Source organism: Mytilus edulis, chromosome 9 (assembly GCF_963676685.1).
Source record: "Mytilus edulis chromosome 9, xbMytEdul2.2, whole genome shotgun sequence".
Classification (NCBI taxonomy): Eukaryota; Metazoa; Mollusca; class Bivalvia; order Mytilida; family Mytilidae; genus Mytilus; species Mytilus edulis.
The window spans coordinates 56,835,611-56,856,882 of NC_092352.1; the positions used below are offsets into that span (position 1 = coordinate 56,835,611).

The 21,272-nt window shown below is 32.5% G+C and overlaps 1 protein-coding gene across 1 annotated transcript in view; it reads left to right on the forward strand.

Moving 5' to 3' along the window:
* The first annotated feature begins 11,821 nt into the window (after nt 1-11,821).
* LOC139488637 (fatty acid synthase-like) overlaps nt 11,822-21,272 on the forward strand; it is a 29,663-nt gene continuing 20,212 nt past the window's right edge. Inside the window, exons 1-8 of the mRNA XM_071274420.1 lie at nt 11,822-11,945; nt 12,718-12,960; nt 15,510-15,662; nt 16,189-16,362; nt 16,905-17,105; nt 17,676-17,798; nt 19,555-19,785; nt 20,772-21,196. Coding sequence (XP_071130521.1) covers nt 12,735-12,960; nt 15,510-15,662; nt 16,189-16,362; nt 16,905-17,105; nt 17,676-17,798; nt 19,555-19,785; nt 20,772-21,196 — 1,533 coding nt within the window. The 5' untranslated portion in view covers nt 11,822-11,945; nt 12,718-12,734. The remainder of the gene's footprint in view (nt 11,946-12,717; nt 12,961-15,509; nt 15,663-16,188; nt 16,363-16,904; nt 17,106-17,675; nt 17,799-19,554; nt 19,786-20,771; nt 21,197-21,272) is intronic.

Below are 21,272 nucleotides of genomic sequence, written 5' to 3' on the forward strand. Positions count from 1 at the left end.
CTTAACACCAATTATTCTCCTTCTTAACCCTTTAGACACCAATTATTCTCCTTCTTAACCCTTTAGACACCAATTATTCTCCTTTCTTAACACTTAAGACACCAATTATTCTCCTTCTTAACCCTTTAGACACCAATTATTCTCCTTCTTAACACTTAAGACACCAATTATTCTCCTTCTTAACCCTTTAGACACCAATTATTCTCCTTCTTAACCCTTTAGACACCAATTATTCTCCTTCTTAACACTTTAGACACCCATTATTCTCCTTTCTTAACACTTAAGACACCAATTATTCTCCTTCTTAACCCTTTAGACACCAATTATTCTCCTTCTTAACCCTTTAGACACCAATTATTCTCCTTCTTAACACTTTAGACACCCATTATTCTCCTTTCTTAACACTTTAGACACCCATTATTCTCCTTTCTTAACACTTTAGACACCCATTATTCTCCTTTCTTAACACTTTAGACACCAATTATTCTCCTTCTTAACCCTTTAGACACCAATTATTCTCCTTCTTAACCCTTTAGACACCAATTATTCTCCTTCTTAACCCTTTAGACACCAATTATTCTCCTTCTTAACACTTTAGACACCCATTATTCTCCTTTCTTAACACTTAAGACACCAATTATTCTCCTTCTTAACCCTTTAGACACCAATTATTCTCCTTCTTAACCCTTTAGACACCAATTATTCTCCTTCTTAACACTTTAGACACCCATTATTCTCCTTTCTTAACACTTTAGACACCCATTATTCTCCTTTCTTAACACTTTAGACACCCATTATTCTCCTTTCTTAACACTTTAGACACCCATTATTCTCCTTTCTTAACACTTTAGACACCCATTATTCTCCTTTCTTAACACTTAAGGCACCAATTATTCTCCTTTCTTAACCCTTTAGACACCAATTATTCTCCTTCTTAACCCTTTAGACACCAATTATTCTCCTTCTTAACCCTTTAGACACCAATTATTCTCCTTCTTAACACTTAAGACACCAATTATTCTCCTTTCTTAACACTTTAGACACCAATTATTCTCCTTCTTAACCCTTTAGACACCAATTATTCTCCTTCTTAACCCTTTAGACACCAATTATTCTCCTTCTTAACACTTTAGACACCCATTATTCTCCTTTCTTAACACTTAAGACACCAATTATTCTCCTTCTTAACCCTTTAGACACCAATTATTCTCCTTCTTAACCCTTTAGACACCAATTATTCTCCTTCTTAACACTTTAGACACCCATTATTCTCCTTTCTTAACACTTAAGACACCAATTATTCTCCTTTCTTAACACTTAAGACACCAATTATTCTCCTTCTTAACCCTTTAGACACCAATTATTCTCCTTCTTAACACTTTAGACACCCATTATTCTCCTTTCTTAACACTTAAGACACCAATTATTCTCCTTTCTTAACACTTAAGACACCAATTATTCTCCTTCTTAACCCTTTAGACACCCATTATTCTCCTTCTTAACACTTTAGACACCCATTATTCTCCTTCTTAACCCTTTAGACACCAATTATTCTCCTTCTTAACCCTTTAGACACCAATTATTCTCCTTCTTAACCCTTTAGACACCAATTATTCTCCTTTCTTAACACCAATTATTCTCCTTCTTAACCCTTTAGACACCAATTATTCTCCTTCTTAACCCTTTAGACACCAATTATTCTCCTTTCTTAACACTTAAGACACCAATTATTCTCCTTCTTAACCCTTTAGACACCAATTATTCTCCTTCTTAACACTTAAGACACCAATTATTCTCCTTCTTAACCCTTTAGACACCAATTATTCTCCTTCTTAACCCTTTAGACACCAATTATTCTCCTTCTTAACACTTTAGACACCCATTATTCTCCTTTCTTAACACTTAAGACACCAATTATTCTCCTTCTTAACCCTTTAGACACCAATTATTCTCCTTCTTAACCCTTTAGACACCAATTATTCTCCTTCTTAACACTTTAGACACCCATTATTCTCCTTTCTTAACACTTTAGACACCCATTATTCTCCTTTCTTAACACTTTAGACACCCATTATTCTCCTTTCTTAACACTTTAGACACCAATTATTCTCCTTCTTAACCCTTTAGACACCAATTATTCTCCTTCTTAACCCTTTAGACACCAATTATTCTCCTTCTTAACCCTTTAGACACCAATTATTCTCCTTCTTAACACTTTAGACACCCATTATTCTCCTTTCTTAACACTTAAGACACCAATTATTCTCCTTCTTAACCCTTTAGACACCAATTATTCTCCTTCTTAACCCTTTAGACACCAATTATTCTCCTTCTTAACACTTTAGACACCCATTATTCTCCTTTCTTAACACTTTAGACACCCATTATTCTCCTTTCTTAACACTTTAGACACCCATTATTCTCCTTTCTTAACACTTTAGACACCCATTATTCTCCTTTCTTAACACTTTAGACACCCATTATTCTCCTTTCTTAACACTTAAGACACCAATTATTCTCCTTTCTTAACCCTTTAGACACCAATTATTCTCCTTCTTAACCCTTTAGACACCAATTATTCTCCTTCTTAACCCTTTAGACACCAATTATTCTCCTTCTTAACACTTAAGACACCAATTATTCTCCTTTCTTAACACTTTAGACACCAATTATTCTCCTTCTTAACCCTTTAGACACCAATTATTCTCCTTCTTAACCCTTTAGACACCAATTATTCTCCTTCTTAACACTTTAGACACCCATTATTCTCCTTTCTTAACACTTAAGACACCAATTATTCTCCTTCTTAACCCTTTAGACACCAATTATTCTCCTTCTTAACCCTTTAGACACCAATTATTCTCCTTCTTAACACTTTAGACACCCATTATTCTCCTTTCTTAACACTTAAGACACCAATTATTCTCCTTTCTTAACACTTAAGACACCAATTATTCTCCTTCTTAACCCTTTAGACACCAATTATTCTCCTTCTTAACACTTTAGACACCCATTATTCTCCTTTCTTAACACTTAAGACACCAATTATTCTCCTTTCTTAACACTTAAGACACCAATTATTCTCCTTCTTAACCCTTTAGACACCCATTATTCTCCTTCTTAACACTTTAGACACCCATTATTCTCCTTCTTAACCCTTTAGACACCAATTATTCTCCTTCTTAACCCTTTAGACACCAATTATTCTCCTTCTTAACACTTTAGACACCCATTATTCTCCTTTCTTAACACTTAAGACACCAATTATTCTCCTTTCTTAACACTTAAGACACCAATTATTCTCCTTTCTTAACCCTTTAGACACCAATTATTCTCCTTCTTAACCCTTTAGACACCCATTATTCTCCTTCTTAACACTTTAGACACCCATTATTCTCCTTTCTTAACACTTAAGACACCAATTATTCTCCTTTCTTAACACTTAAGACACCAATTATTCTCCTTCTTAACCCTTTAGACACCAATTATTCTCCTTCTTAACACTTTAGACACCCATTATTCTCCTTTCTTAACACTTAAGACACCAATTATTCTCCTTTCTTAACACTTAAGACACCAATTATTCTCCTTTCTTAACACTTAAGACACCAATTATTCTCCTTCTTAACCCTTTAGACACCAATTATTCTCCTTCTTAACACTTTAGACACCCATTATTCTCCTTTCTTAACACTTAAGACACCAATTATTCTCCTTTCTTAACACTTAAGACACCAATTATTCTCCTTTCTTAACACTTAAGACACCAATTATTCTCCTTCTTAACCCTTTAGACACCCATTATTCTCCTTCTTAACACTTTAGACACCCATTATTCTCCTTTCTTAACACTTAAGACACCAATTATTCTCCTTTCTTAACACTTAAGACACCAATTATTCTCCTTCTTAACCCTTTAGACACCAATTATTCTCCTTCTTAACACTTTAGACACCCATTATTCTCCTTTCTTAACACTTAAGACACCAATTATTCTCCTTCTTAACCCTTTAGACACCAATTATTCTCCTTCTTAACACTTTAGACACCCATTATTCTCCTTTCTTAACACTTAAGACACCAATTATTCTCCTTCTTAACCCTTTAGACACCAATTATTCTCCTTCTTAACACTTTAGACACCCATTATTCTCCTTTCTTAACACTTAAGACACCAATTATTCTCCTTTCTTAACACTTTAGACACCAATTATTCTCCTTTCTTAACCCTTTAGACACCAATTATTCTCCTTCTTAACCCTTTAGACACCAATTATTCTCCTTCTTAACACTTTAGACACCCATTATTCTCCTTTCTTAACACTTAAGACACCAATTATTCTCCTTTCTTAACACTTAAGACACCAATTATTCTCCTTCTTAACACTTTAGACACCAATTATTCTCCTTCTTAACACTTTAGACACCCATTATTCTCCTTTCTTAACACTTTAGACACCCATTATTCTCCTTTCTTAACACTTAAGACACCAATTATTCTCCTTTCTTAACACTTAAGACACCAATTATTCTCCTTCTTAACCCTTTAGACACCAATTATTCTCCTTCTTAACACTTTAGACACCCATTATTCTCCTTTCTTAACACTTAAGACACCAATTATTCTCCTTTCTTAACACTTTAGACACCCATTATTCTCCTTTCTTAACATTTTTAGCACCCATTACTTCAGTCTTTATTCTATATTTTTTGCCTATCTTTATTTGTCCCCGATTCTGCACCTTTGGCCCTTTGCTCTCTATTCCATTAACACTTTCCAGAACCTTATAATGCACATTGCTATAGCAAACATCCAAATCTTGATGCCAACGTTATTATTTTCAAAATACTGACTCGGTTGATATCAACTGGACCGTCCTAGTAAACAATACTTCGTGGTGCAAACGTTAATAATTGGATATTACGAACTGTAATGTTTTAAAATGTAATGCTATTATGAACCAAAAACAGAAATCTAAACTTCGAAAATTGTGCCAATTTATTAGAATTATAAATGACAAACTGGATTCTCTCTGATGTTAACCTGTCGGCTATACTAATTATACCGTTGTAATATAACTCATATTTAATGCTTTCTCAACAAATGTACAATGCAATAGTCGGTTAAAGAGCTCACCAGAGCTCATGTTTTGTCTGTAATTATGTATATGTTACAGTAAATAGGTGAAATTAGGAATTACATGTAATTACTAAAATTTAGGAATTACATGTAATCCCCGATGCACCTAGTAAATACTAGTAATTTCTGAAATGGCCTAGTTATTACCAGTAATTACTAATTTTAAAATGAATTTTTACACCTATTTACTAACTGGTAAAACAATGTTGTAATATGGTCAGCTGATCAAAAGTTAGGGTAATACTAACTATAGAAGATCAGTGAGCAGTCTTTTAAAAAGTGATTAGCCTAAAATGCATCTTTTTTTATAGGAGCATTAGCTACGAGATATAAAAAAAAAATTTGTTTGTTAAATCATTAATGAAAATGATATAGTGAAATTATAATTCACTTTTAGCAGCCAATTTGGATCTATTTTACTAAAAAATAAGCTGAGAAACCTGCTTGATGAGTTGTGCACTTGCAAGTGAATAAATGGACCTCATTAAATACTTATTCATGTGACCTTCAATTCAACCCCTAGCTGTAGATAAGTTACCGATGGATTCAGATTTAAAATTGTAAAGGTTTCATGGAACCCAGTATATCGCCTACATTTGCTGTTAGTCTCAGGCTCAACAAAAATGGGAAAAAAATATTAAAATTTTCCTCCATATACTATCTTTTGTCTAGGACTGGAAGAAGCTTTTGTCCAAATTTGGTTAAAAACCAGGATGGTTTATGAAATCTAATAAATTTTTAAGAAAAACTTTTATTGGAGAGTGTATGTAATGATAACTGGAGAAAAAAGAACGAAGTCCATTTATAAGGAATATACGAAAAAGGATATTTTTTTCCATCTTTACTTCTGGATATTATCTCATGATCATAAACAAGCTTCTGTCCAAATTTGGTAGAAATCCAGGATATTTGAGAGAAAGTTATTAAAATCTTAAAAACTTTAACCACAGTGTGATTGTAATGTTAACTGGCATAAAACTAGATTTATAAGTAAAATACGGAAAAACTTAATTTTATTTTTACAAAATTTACTTGAAAATTATCTTATTTTCTGTTCAAGTTTGACAGAAATCTAGGATAATTTAAGAAAGTTATAAAAATTTAAAGAAGTTTGAGGGGTAGGCCTTGGTACAACCAAAATTTTCCTCTCGTTTAATTTTTCTTATATTTACATCATTTTAAAGGTAGGGGTCCATACATCATCTGCCAAAGTCTTACGGAAATTCACCGTTTCATTTTATGTTTAGGGTATATTGAATATGACCAGTTTTGGGGTACCCTACAAAACGGTCGAAAACACTAGTAGGTAAAAATCATTGAGTGTTTTTGCACATGTTGTCATTAGAAATACCTATGACTGTTAAATTGCATAGAAGAAACATATTTTAAAGTAAATCTGAAACATAATGGTAATACAAATAGCCTGAATGTTAAAATAATACAGGTTTTAATCATTGATACGGTGAAAAGTCTGGCCAGCTCAGATAACACATTTTTTTTCAAATTAAGACAGAAAAAAAATTGTCGTTTAATTCCTGCAAAAATTTTTTAAACACTTGTTGATTATTACTCTTTAAAATCACAAATTTTTGCTTTATCGAATGTTTATCATCAAAAAGAGGTGGCGAAGTTGCCTGTAAACTTCTCACAATATTTTTCAATTTTGGAATGATATCATTTGTCTTGCATGCTCAATATGATTTTTAGGGAGTTTCAAAACTTTAATAATAACCATTTTCCAGTTTTAATTCACAAACACTACAGAGTATACACTGTATGTGTCTTATATTCCTTAATCCTTAATTAAGTAAGCTCTAAAATACCTACACTGTACGTTCTTATTTTGTATCTTGATTATAACTTTAATTTTAAAACAAAAATATCAAGTTAGTAAATAGCTGTAAAAATTACAAAAAAAATCAGTGAATACCAGTAATCACTGAAACAACTAGTAAATACATGTAATTACTAAATTGGCTAGTAATTACAGGTATTTACTGAAATGTTTAGTAATTACGTGTAATTCCTAATTTCACCTATTTACTGTAACATATATATATGCCGACTCTAAATAAAATTTACTTACTTACTTACTTACTTAATGTAATGTTAATTGATATGTTTTTTTCTGTATACCTTTGTTCAAAAGAGGGACGAAAGATACCAAAGGGACAGTCAAACTCATAAATCTAAAACAAACTGACATCGCCATGGCTAAAAATAAAAAAGACAAACAGAAAAACAATAGTACACATGACACAACATAGAAAACTAAAGAATAAACAACACGAACCCCACCAAAAACTAGGGGTGTTGCTTATGTGATTACAAATCCGGTAAATAGTCTAATTCGGTAGGTAACATTCATGAAAGGGAAGGGGATTGTAGTTACGACGCAAGGAACATATCCGATATCATTTGTGAAACGGTTATTCCATAACAGTCAACCAACTCGTGATGGCGTCCGTAAAATTTACGAAGGGATGATTTCAACTTCACCATTTGGAACTCTTGGTTTAATAGCTTCCTTGTGAGCAGTAACCCTCTATCAAGAAAATCATGATAGGAAATGCAAGCACGGGAATATCGTATCAATTGGGAGATATATACCCCGTATGCAGGTGCTGCTGGAATGTTGCTACTTAGAAATGGAAAGTTCACAATTGGAAAGCTGAAATCATCTCTTTTGTCGTAAAGTTTTGTTTTCAACCGACCCTCATTGTCAATTTCTAGATGTAAGTCAAGATATGAAGCCGACTTAACTGTATCTGTAGTATCCTTTATCTCCAATTCGATGGGATAGATGCGTTCCACATAGTCACCAAATTTTGAATTGTTTAGTGAAAGAACGTCATCTATATAGCGGAAAGTATTATCAACTTAGGTGATAACAGAATAAAAAAAATGATACAATATACAACTACTTCTACAAGTTCAAGTTCAAGTTCTTTATTGTGAACTCTCAGACACATACTTGTATAGTGTTACAAGAGGAATTCAGTACATATACTCAAATGGAGACACGTAGAAAAGAAACACATACATCAAATTCAAGTTTCAATGAATGATTACCAACAAATATCCACTTGCAGTATGCATGCATCATGTTGTTTAACCTTGTGTTTTAACTTGAACTTAAAGTGCACTATACTATATTTAGAAAAAAAGTTATTTATTTTTCTATTGATACATACATGTATGCAAATGTACTTGACCTTCGTATAGTAAAACTGGTAGTGTAGACTTTATGCTTTTGAATTAATAAAGTTGTATTAGGGAAAAAAAGGGGGATCATATGGATGATGGTAATTTCCGTTATATTACATGTTTGGCGGAAACAATAAAGTAGGCCGGAGAGAGAGAGAGAGTAATATAAAACGTTTCAAGCATGGTCGTAGGGGGCGAAAATTTGAATTTTGGGGGTTCAAGTTGGAAATTTATGTCCTGGCCCAAGTCAGGATGAACAGGAATATTCTGCACAAGAAAATGTAAAGAAAAAATGTGTTTGAAAGGGAAAAGATTATCGTAAAATAAATAAACCACTATATAAAAGTGTTTTTTTCGTAACTCGTAAAAACAACATACACAGATTTCTAACAAGTTACTCAAAATATATAATCATGTCTATTTAAAGTATAGCTAGGTCGATTATACTATAAAGTTCTTATGTACTTTTTAAAAGAATTTCACAGTATCAATAGAGTGGCCTAAATTTGGACAAGGCTTAAGTTAAACGAAAAACCCAACTGACCTTTCAATTTTGAAAGATAAATATCTATATTACAAGATTGATATACCAAAGAAAATCTTATACCAACAACATATTCAACATTTAAACTCTATTTCATATCGTCTATCTGGTCCGAGAACACAATTATTTCGTAGTGCATTTCTTTTAGAACATAAATGAAAATAAAAAAAAATCCCACCTGCGCTTTCTCAAAGAAATTTTTACAGTGTGTTTTACTACTTTTTGGACAAATTATATCAAAATTATAGAAAACTTCATCGGCTCTAACTCAAAATATGGACAATTCTATGTTTAGGGCGTCTTGAAATCTTTTGACAGCTTCCGAAGTGCTAATTCTTAACCTTTTTCAGCTGGACCAAATCACTACTTTCCTTTAAAATTCTGGACCCAAATTTTTTTACAGTGTAATTTCACCCCCCTACTTACAATTTGAGGCATTAAACATGGAGAAATAAATTTGGAAGGGGTATAAAAATTAATGGCAAGTAACCCACTGTCAACACTAGGGACTATGAACAACGAAAATCAAGGGACGAAGGACGACAATTGTGGTATCGGACCATCTGTACGACCGGTGCATTAGGTCACCAAAGACGGATCAAAATCTGCTATGTATATACATGATTGCAAAATTCATCATATGATGCATGGTATGGATGGTGTCCTTCAATTCTTAAATAAAACTGAGAATGGATCTATATTCTTTCACTCTTTATCTTTTAAAATAATTACTATTCTGCAATTATTACTTGATAGATATATAGAAGATGTGGTATGAGTGCCAATGAGACAACTCTCCATCCAAGTCACAATCTATAAAAGTAACAAATATAGGTCAAAGTACGGTCTTCAACACAGAGCCTTGGCTCAACCCGCACAGCAAACTACAAAGGGCCCCAAAAATTACTAGTGTAAAACATTCCAAACGGAAAAACTAACGTTCTTATCTATATAAAAATCGAGAAACTGTATTCTGTGGCATTTTTCTTTTCTGAAATCAAAAATTCTCATCCAATTCTTTAATTTTTACAGTTATTCTTTATAATTAAGCACCCCATTTTTCTTTTTTCTTTATATTTTTTCCCTAGTTAATCTGTATTCTAAAACCATATTCACATCCGCTTATATTGCAAACAAAGGTTTATTTTCTTTTAAGTAACAAAAATCGGTGTAGTTTTGTTTTTTGTAGGGGGAGGGTGCATAGTTTATATGTTACGTCATTTCACCAGTTTCAGCAGTTATTTGGTATGAGCGGAGTCTTCTGCTTGTCCTGGTGGATGCGATCTTTATAGACACAATCTTTAGGAATATGTTGTTGTGGCTTTAAGATCTGATGAGTTAAACCTATTTCAACTGATTTTTATAGTTTATTTCAAGTTATGTTGTGCTGTTACACTGTCCCAAATAAACGGGATGTGAGCGCTCATAAACATGTTTAACACTACCACAGTTTGTGTCTGTCCAAATTCAGAAGCCATACGCAGTACAGTTCAGTGGTTGTCGTTGGTTCATGTTTGTCCTATGTGTTTTTCGTAAATAATTTTTACATAAATTAGTCCGTTAATTTTCTCAATTGAATTGTTTCATATTTTTGATGTCATAGCCTTTCACATCCAGCTATATATGCGGTCCGTATTGTTTTTTTTTCCTCATTTTGGAGGACGTACGGTTGCCTAAGATATAATTGCTTACATCCACTTTATTTGAACTTTCGGGTGAATAGTTGTCTCATTGGCAATCATACTACATCTTCCAATCTTTATATTAAAGAAAAATTGTCTTTAATTCAATTCAGTGATTTTTGTTTGCATTCATACCCATTAAAATACATTACATGCACATTGGTATAGGGTTACATTTCATTGACAGACTGAAAACTATATTATAATCCAGGTATCTTTGATAACTATTAATAACGCACTATATTCACCAATTTATCACCTTTTGCGAGTTTCGGTTATATTTTTGCAAGGCTCATTATATGTCGCGGAAGAATTATTTTTTCGCTTTGGTAGGCCAGTAGCCACTGGAAAATAATGGGGAAGGGGGGGGGGGGGTCTGCCGCCACGAAAGATGAACGATTCGCTTTGGTAGGCCAGTTACCACTGGAAAATAATGGGGGGGGGGGGGGGGTCTGCCGCCCCGAAAGATGAACGATTCGCTTTGATAGGCCAGTTACCACTGGAAAATAAGTGGGGGTCTACCGCCCCCATCGATGAACGATTATAGTAAAATTCTTATGAAAAAAAGTTTTATAAAAATTATGTCTAAGTTTAAAAAATAATCGTATTTGTTATAAAACTATTATTTACTGGCATATTTCTTCCATTTCAGACAAACTTTGAAGTTATACACATCAAAATCATAAAACGGTGAAAATGTGTCCCCGGCGAATATGTGCACCCAGTACTCTTCATTTTTTTCTGTTGGTAATCATTAAACTGTGAAACATTAATTGATACCGATATCATAGACAAATTAAATAGCCGGCAAAACTCTATATAATTCACAGTGACACTACCAGCGGAAACTGCTAAGTATGCTATTTTTTCAGAGCCGGAAAAAATGCTATCATGGCTATTGAGACGGCAAAAAAAAAACTATTTTGCCGGCCAGCTATACTATACTGCCTCTTTTTTTTTTTTTATTAATCACGTGTTAATGATTGTACGAAATATTATAAATGTCCATATAGATGTAATTTACACAGTAATATTAAAACGTTTAAAGCATGGTTTAAATTGTATTAGATTCGCGTGAATTTTGTTTACTTTCGTGAATGTCCTTTTAAATTTAATTGATAATCGAGTATTTCAAACGAACTCTGACGATCCCATGCGGTTTGTTAAAAATCAGTAATTTTATGTTTTGTTTATGCCGTGGCGCGTTTGTGGTAGACGTGATTTGATTGGACAATAACATATGGCGCTATCAAAAAACACGTGGATTGGTCGAGGTTTTACCATGACCGTCGGATGACTTCTTGAAAATTGTTTGTCAATAAATCTTGTAATAAATAGATTTTTGAATCATTATTTTACATGCAACTGAGAGGTAAGTAACACAAAATTGTAATATACCTTATTAAAAGAACTGACACTTTATAGAATATTGCACAAATAAGGGGATGCGTCATCCGCAGTCTATTCCGTGTTATCATTAAGCATGTAAATAACACTCAGGTAGGCCAAGGAAAACTTTTTTTTTAGTTTTTCAATTTCCTAAAAATTAGTTTTCATTCTGTTCATCTAATTCCTCTATTAAGGGGCTACACATTATTTTATTCTGTATGTGATTTTATGTTGATTTACTGTATTTGATGAAAATTAAAAGAAGGTATTTAAAGCTAATTCTTATTTTACAAAAGAAAAAGGGGGGATGTAATCATGGATGCATTTCTTAAATCCGTCTTAAATGTCTATGTTATATCTTTTCTTCCTTCCTACTTCCTACTTTGTCTATTTCCAAAAGATCCCACTTCTTTACCCTTTAAATAAATATCTTTATATGCACAATCCCCCCAAATATCCTGCATCCCCATTTAATTAAAAAAAAATAATATCAGCATGAAAGTGTTATCATTGATAATATAAATAAGTAATTACCTTTGACTTTGGCATGACAGTGGCGGTTCCAGGAATTTTCTTAAGTGGTGGCCCAGGTACTGCCTAAGAGGGTGCCTAGTCATGCTTTGGTGATTCCCTATATAATCAACCAAATTTTTCCCATAAAAGGGGGTGGGGCCTGGAAAACCCTTTAAATCCGCCTCTGCAGGAGTTATTTTAAAAAGTACTTGAATGATATTTTTCCTCTCTGTTTTGGTTAGGTAACAGCTAAAAAGCAATGCCTGCCAGAGTTCCAGATGATGCCCCCCATATTGGGGAGGAAGAGAATACAAGTTTTGCCACCGTCATCCCCGACATATCTCACCAGGAAACCACAACAGATGATGTTGTTATTAGTGGTATTTCTTGTCGACTTCCAGAATCGGACAATATTGAAGAATTTAGACAACATTTGATAAACAAAGATGATATGGTTACAGATGATGAAAGGAGATGGCCAAAAGGTATTTTAAAATTGTTAAGGGGGTTCGCAGGTCTAAATCATTTATATAGGATTTCTCTATATTTTTCTATAAATGAACCTTATTTTATAGTTAATAGAAAAATAAAATAAAAAAATGGGGTCACCGTTCATTTGCGCTCACAATCTGCCTTCGAAAAATACATACATGTATGGATTTTTGTAAAGGTGTTTTTTTTCTGTTGAACTAATAGAAGAAATAAAGGTAATATCGAAATAAAAAAAAGAAATTTATTACAGAAATCGCTCAAATTTTACAATATTTTAGAACAGCATATATGGAAATTATATTAAAAAATATAGGTCACCGATGAGTTAAAAAAGATATTTCAATTTAAAAGCCAAAAAATGGCATTTTTCCACCAAAGGGAGATAATTTGGAACTTTTTCAATGATGTATACATTTTGAAAGTCATCTGGGGCCAAAGCGAATTAATTGTTTTGAATAATTTTTGTACCATATGATAAAGAAACAACTACAAAAGGTAATAAATAAAATTTGTAATGAAAAACAAATGTTTAATTTTTTTTGAAATTTTTATACCCTCCAGCCTCCTTAAGTGAAGATCTTAATTTTTTTTCTGAACATGTGCAGGTTTATAAATTACCAATGAGCATGATGAGTGGACACTTAGTACCAAAATGTTACTATAAAAAGAATATGTTTGTATGCCCTATCCCTACCTACCCAGAAAATATCTATACTCAAAAGTGTTTTATTATCTCCCCATTACACCAGTTCATTTTCACAATCGTAGAAATGGAAGCCATTGTAGGGATGACGCGCTGCCGATTTTTGCTCTTGAAAACCGATAAATGTATCCACATAGCACCATTACAATCCTTAAATATATAAGTCAGTTGTATTTTAAAAGACAAATGTATCTACTATAGATCTAATGAGCATCAGTTAATGATCTTGTCTGCATTGATTCAACTTGAAACTATTGCCTGATTGGTTGTCAGGTGGAATTTTCGAAAATTCTTAAACATATAAAAAAAATTCTAATTAAATATTTTGTGGAAGGGCAGACTAAAAATTTTCAGTGGTTGAAGATTATAAACCCTAGTTATCACACAAAAAATTATATTTTTTCTAAGATATGCATTTTCATCATCCAACTTTTAGTAAAAAATAGCTATTCTAACACACCTACTCTGTTTTTGTGATTCATAAGATAGGCATTTCACTTGACCCATTTATTTCATTTTTTCGTATTGTGATTTTTTTATGTTTAATATAAAGTCAACCTGTAGCTTTGATATATAAGAATGATAGAATCTGAAGCGAGATGATATATCAAATACTCTTGCTTTGTACGTTTTAAAGACAAAATATACACCTCAAACACACCCTAACATAAAAAGGTGCACTTGATTTTCTCTTTTCGATACAATTGTTACCCATTTTTTGAGTCACATAATGGAAGGGCAGACACAAAAATTACTGAACTAATAGATTGATATGTTCTCCGTCCGTGGTAATTTAAAAAAAAAAATCGGAGGTTATGCATTTTCTACATCCAACTTGAAGATACCCATGTCGTCAACTTGATATCTAATTGTTCTGCATTACTATGTAATAGATCAATTGTAAAATTATGCAAATGGTGGTTTTAAAATAAAACACTTCGTAATTGAGAAGAAAATTATCATTTTATTCGTTTCTATTAACTTTTATATTTTTGTTACTAAGTAAGCATTTATCGCCTTCTCTAACAAAGAGCTTCAATTCTTTTGTTCTATTTCAACTGGGTTTCCGCCTGTATAGGGATTTTGTCACCATTTTGATTCACTTTGGTCAGATGATAATTATAAGACTATGAACTTTTTCCATCATTGTTATCCTTTCTCTGCATTCACAACATCAAAGATGTTTTCCTGAAGAGCATTTTGAATAATTTTCTCCTCTCTAGAAAACTGATGATAAAATCTGAGAGGAGCAAAAATTTAAAGTCCAGATGTAATGTTTCTGTAAAAAATAAATTCCCAAAACATTTTGAAAAATTTCAAATAAGGACTTGGAATAAAATGTTACCTACTTTGAATAATGTACATTGTATATATATTTTTGCCGTAATATCTCATTTTGATGTTATCAATTAATTTTTTTGCAACCTACCTTTAATTTAATCATATTATGATATTTTGTAAATTGTAAGTTCCTATTATTGTGTGCTCAATAATAAAGAAAATACTAAAATTGAGAAAGGAAATGGGGAATGTGTCAAAGCGAAAACAACCTGACCATAGAGCAGACAACAACCGAAGGCCACCAATGGGTCTTCAATGTAGCGAGAAACTCCTTCAGTTTGCCCCTAAACAAATATGTATACTAGTTCAGTGATAATGGATGTCATACTAAACTCCGAATTATACACAAGAAACTAAATTCAAAATCATACAAGACTAACAAAGGCCAGAGGCTTCTGACTTGGGACAGGCGCAAATTTGCGGCGGGTTGGACAAGATTTTTTGTAGTTCATTTGTACATGTAAACAATGTAAATATTTATTTTTCACTATCTTTTAGGATTGTATGGTTTACCTCCAAGAAATGGAAAGTTGAAAGATATTACAAAATTTGATGCAGCCTTCTTTGGTGTTCATCCAAAACAGGCCAACAGTATGGACCCCCAGCTGAGGTTATTGCTTGAAGTTACATATGAATCCATAATAGATGCAGGTAACTAATTGATGTTTTAGCCATTTACTTTTCTAGGACAAGCTTAATTAACATTTTAATATACTGTAGATTCAGAAATTATTACGAGGTTTTTGAAATATTTTATATGAATTAAACAGGATTTTTCTCAAAATCATATATATTAAAATGGCATTTAAGTCTTAAATGACAAAATTGCAATAACAAATGCATGCATTAATTTCTGATTTTACAGTAGCTTTTTAATAGCTCAAATTACAAAGAATATTTACTTTTGCACACCCTTGAATTACAAATAGACCTGGTGAAATTTTAAACTAGTTTCGTAATTGTAAATAAGAGCTGATTGCAACAAAACAAAAGTATTGACCTTTTCATATTCCTATTCATTTTTCATAAAATAAAAAATAAATATGCTAAAATTTTTACATGTACTGAATTAATGATCTATAGTTGTGAATCTGTACCGAAAACTATATGGAAATGATATTTGTTTATCTGACCCATTTCTTACATTCTAAAGAAAGTTTTCTATTTTTTATTCCAGGAGTTAACCCAGATACCATTAGAGGGTCTAAAACGGGTGTTTTTATAGGTTGTAGTGCCTCAGAGGCGCATGATGCTTGGTCATGTGACCCGGAGAAAACCGTTGGTTACAGTATGACAGGATGTACCAGATCAATGTTTGCCAATAGGTTGTCTTTCTTTTTTGACTTCAAAGGTTCGTTGAATGTACATATGTTACATGTGTAAGGTATATTCATTCTGATGAAAAAAACAAAAGATGCAAAAAAAAACCCATATAATATAAATTAGTACATGTACAAGTAAACCACTTTTAAAACACTTAAACTATGATATATATCATGTATAAGATAGCAAAGCTGAAATTTTCTTTACCAGCTATTATGAAATCGTATGCCCTAAATTGTAAATCAACATTTATATTAAACTTTAAAATCATTCAGCCTGATATCAATGCAAAATATACTTAGTGCAGTTGTATATGCTGTGCCGAATGCAGGATAAATGCATTATGCCAGTTTAAAGTTGAATCTATGATTCTAATGCAGTCTAACTTTATAGATGAAGAAAAAAATTAATATTTTCATTTGCATATATTTATTAAAAAGTCTTTATTAGGACAAGTAAAAACATTTTTATTTGAAGTGCTGCAGGTTTTTAAACCCTTGATAAACCTCTTTTGTACATATTGGGGAAGGATGCAATGTATTTAATTAATATTTTCATAATATATTTCAGGTCCCAGTTTTGCCATAGACACTGCTTGTTCTTCCAGCTTGTTAGCCATGGACCAAGCATTACACAGCATTAGACAAGGTCACTGTGATTCAGCCATTGTGGGTGGTTGTAATTTGTGTCTGAAACCGACTACATCACTACAGTTCCAGAAACTTGGAATGTTGTCCCCAGAAGGAACTTGTAAATCTTTTGATGCTTCAGGTATGACTTCAAGTATGAAACAAGTATTGTAGAAAAATCTTTTTGTTCGGGTATATAATCAAGGTCCTTCCCAACTTCAGCAAGAGATTTACAACATGGAATCTCTTGACCCATGGATATAAATGTTCAATTTTTTTTTAAGACCTTGTTTTTTGGTGAGGTATACAAGAAGAAGAACAAGAAATTAGAAATTCTTTATTCAACCAATGATGGACCAATGAGGGATTTAAATTTCATACAACGATTACAATAATTTTTTTCTGACAATAAAATATTAAGATGAAGGTTATGGAACAATGGATAATCAGTGCATGAACATGAGTGAAAAAAATGTTAGCAGGGGAGACAATCAATTAGTATTGCAAGATTATTTCCCTTTGAACTTTATCTATTATAGACTTTCAGTATATATTTATGTGCAATACATTGTATATGTATGCGCTTTAGAAAACAGGACAAACAGTGAATCTCGCAGAGCATTTCTATTGTTTAATAGCTTGTTTTGATAAATTTATATGAATTGGTGATGTTGTATTATAAAGTAATGGATTTTTTTTTAATTATTTGTAGGAGATGGATATTGCAGAAGTGAAGGTGTTGTAGCTATTTATTTACAGAAACAAAATATTGCCAAGAGAATATATTCAACAATTGTTAATTCAAAGACAAACTCTGATGGCAGCAAAGAACAAGGTAATCTATCGATTATTAATAAGTATTTTTCATGTTTTTAGACAGAATTTTTAGAGTATTTATACTTAGTGAGTGGTTATTTCATTCAGAAACCATGAAAATTGGTACCTACCATTATATATGAATCTGCAGTAGCTATTTTATCAATAGCCAATAGGCCGAGTTAAATATGTGAACTATTTTGAAAAAATGATTTTAGCTTAAAGCACATTGACAATAGAAAAACACAAACTCTTGACTTGCATATATACCGTAAATTCAGAAATTATTGCGTGCAAATATTATTACGATTTTGTCAGTTTAGACTGAAAAGCTATTTTAACTTTTAAGATTTTGAGAAAATCCTGTTTTATTCATATAAAATATTTCAAAATTAAAGTTTAAATTATTGCGTTGACAACTCTTGCATTTTTCACATTAATAAAAACCTCGCAATAATTTCTGAATTTATATACACATGGAAAAAAGTATTTCAACACCTTGATTTTTTAAGACTTGAAAAATCAGCCTTTTATTTTGGATTGAATTTGATAAAATATTTGTAAAGTAATATTGAAACATACTTTTGATCACATTGGCATTTTAACGAACAAAAAAATTTGGAAAAAAAAATGATTTATCTAACCACAACCTTAATAACAAAATGACGTGTTTTTTGTACAAAAAACTGCATTTTACAACTTTTACTGTAGTCGAACTTTACAATGTCAGACATTTCAAAGTTCACATCATGGTTGATCGTTATACGCCAAAGAATTAGTACTTTGTGCGCAGCCTCCATTCAAACGGTTAACCGCCACTTAACGTCTTCTGATTCCTGGCATAAATCGACTAATTTGTTGCTAAGGTAGCAGCAACCATTTCTGATGAAGGGCATTGTTTATTTCATCACGTGTTTGGACTGGGGTGTCCATTCGCGCACATTACGCCCAATAGTGTCCCATATATGCTCGATATGGTTCAAATCCGGGCTACGATCGGGCCAAGGAAGATAAACCGAATTCCATTGGAACAATGGATCTTCCTTCACGATGCTTATTTCCAACTTTGGCGAGCTCTGCTCTACATTGGATACGGACAACTGTGTTTGTTTGTTAGCAAAGGTCCCCGAAATGGTCTTATCGCACAATAACCAGTAGCGATGAGTCGATATCGAACAATTTTTGTTAAAAGGCTCCTGTATGCCCACCAATCTCTTTTTTATGATTGTATTGTATGCAATGGGTTTCTTTCTGACCAAGCTTCATTATGCTTGATTTTCTTCAGCAGATGGCATAAGGGGTCTTTTTGATCTCGGATAATCTTTAACATCGTTAATTGCCCGATTTTTATTCTCAAAACGACTAATAATGGAATGGTGATGACCAACAATACGTGTGGTTATCACAGCAACATTCCTGCTTCTGTCATGCTGATAATCTGCCATCTTGCTGCGGTTAAGAGTTGTGGAGAACCCATTACAAGGTGTCAATCACCTAAATTTATAAACTTGGTTATTTAAAGTGTTGAAAACAATGAGGATAAAAACACCTGTTTTGCTGTTTACGGATACAGTAGCTGCATGTGCAGATAAGAACTTATAGAGTCGATAATTATTGATCAAACTCAGGTGATATTTAAATAATGTTTAACTGGTTCTATTTTAACAAATTATATCACAAAAAAATAAAGAGTGTTTTTTTAATTTTAATTTCAATTTGGTGTTGCAATACTTTTTTCCATGTGTATAGTATAAAACTTATAATTTTATTTCCAGGAATCACCTTTCCTTCTGGTTACGTACAGAAACAGTTATTAAATGACGTCTACAGTGAAGCGTGTATTGATCCTGCCTTGGTAGAGTATGTAGAGGCTCATGGAACTGGTACTAAAGCTGGTGACCCACAAGAGCTGAATGCTATCTGTGATGTGTTTTGTAAGGACAGGTCAACACCACTTTTGATTGGTTCTATCAAATCTAATATGGGCCATCCAGAGCCAGCTTCAGGTGTGTAAATATATTTGATAGAAAGTGACTGCATGAACTCCTTGCTACAAATTAAGGCCATATTAATATTTTGTTGGTTTGCCCAAACCCTACCTAAAGGTAGAGACAGTGGGCAGGAAGGTAGGCAATTTCTTTTTTTTTTATTTTGAAAAGGAGAAAAGGAAGTGTCGGTTATTTTTTTTGTCATGCAGATATGATTAAAAACTTTTTCTAATAAAGACAATAAAAGATTTTGAGTAGGCAGCTATTTTCTGGGTAGGTAGAGTTAGGGCAAACAAAGTTGAACATATTCTTTTTTATGGCCAAAAATAAAACTTTTAAAGATCTTTTTTCCTTAATTGGTCCTTGAAGAAAATCTGCTGGTCCTCACTATTATTTCTATTGCAGAATACCAAAATTGTGTCAGTCCTTTGCAAAAGTTTGTTGGTCGAATCATTTGGACCAACCCTTTTTGAGAATTCTGATGTAGATCATTGAGAATTCTGATGTAGATCATTGATAAAGCAAGTGCAGAACACATTGAAATTTGACATAACTTAATATCAAGTGAAGAAAATACTTGTGCAATGTTTTGAAATTCACTCTTTTCAGGTAAAAAAAAAGAATTTAAAACAAATGTTACAGAATAGTTTTTATGCCCCATTTATGGGCATTATGTTTTCTGGTCTGTGAGTCGGTCTGTTCGTTCGTCTGTCTGTCTGTCTGTCAAGCTTCAGGTTAAAGTTTTTGGTTGAGGTAGTTTTTGATGAAGTTGAAGTCCAATCAACTTGAAACTTAGTACAAATGTTCTTTGTGATATGATCTTTCTAATTTGAATGCCAAATTAGAGATTTTACCTGAATTTTCACGGTCCACTGAACATAGAAAATGTTCTCACTTATGTCAAATTAAAAGGTTGCATTTTTCAAAGAACTAATTATAGAAATACTACACATATGTTCTTGTATTCTAGACTTCAACTATTAATTGATATTAATGCATTATAGGTTTGGCAGCAATAACAAAACTAATAATTGGTATGGAAGACAAACAAATGCCAGCAAATCTACACTACGAATCACCAAACACTGACATCCCAGGTCTAACTGATGGCAGATTAGAAGTTGTTACAGAAAGAACACCTTTAAATGGCAGTCTGGTGGCCGTAAATTCTTTTGGCTTTGGAGGTTCAAATGTTCATGCAGTATTAAAACCAAATGTTGACAGAGACACAAATGCCTGTGATCTATCTAAAAGACTTTTTCTGTATTCTTCAAGAACAAAACAGGGTTTAGAGAAAATTCTGTCATCGGCAGAAGAGCAAAGCAAAGATATTCATTTTCATTCACTTCTAAATGGATCAAGAAACTGCAATCATATGTACAGAGGTTTTAGCGTTCTTAATGCAGAAAACAAAATTCAGGAAATCCAGGTATGACTATAAAGTGTCATAAATCTTTTATGTCGTGATTCTTGTATCAATAAAGTCTGCTAAGTTCACTCAACAA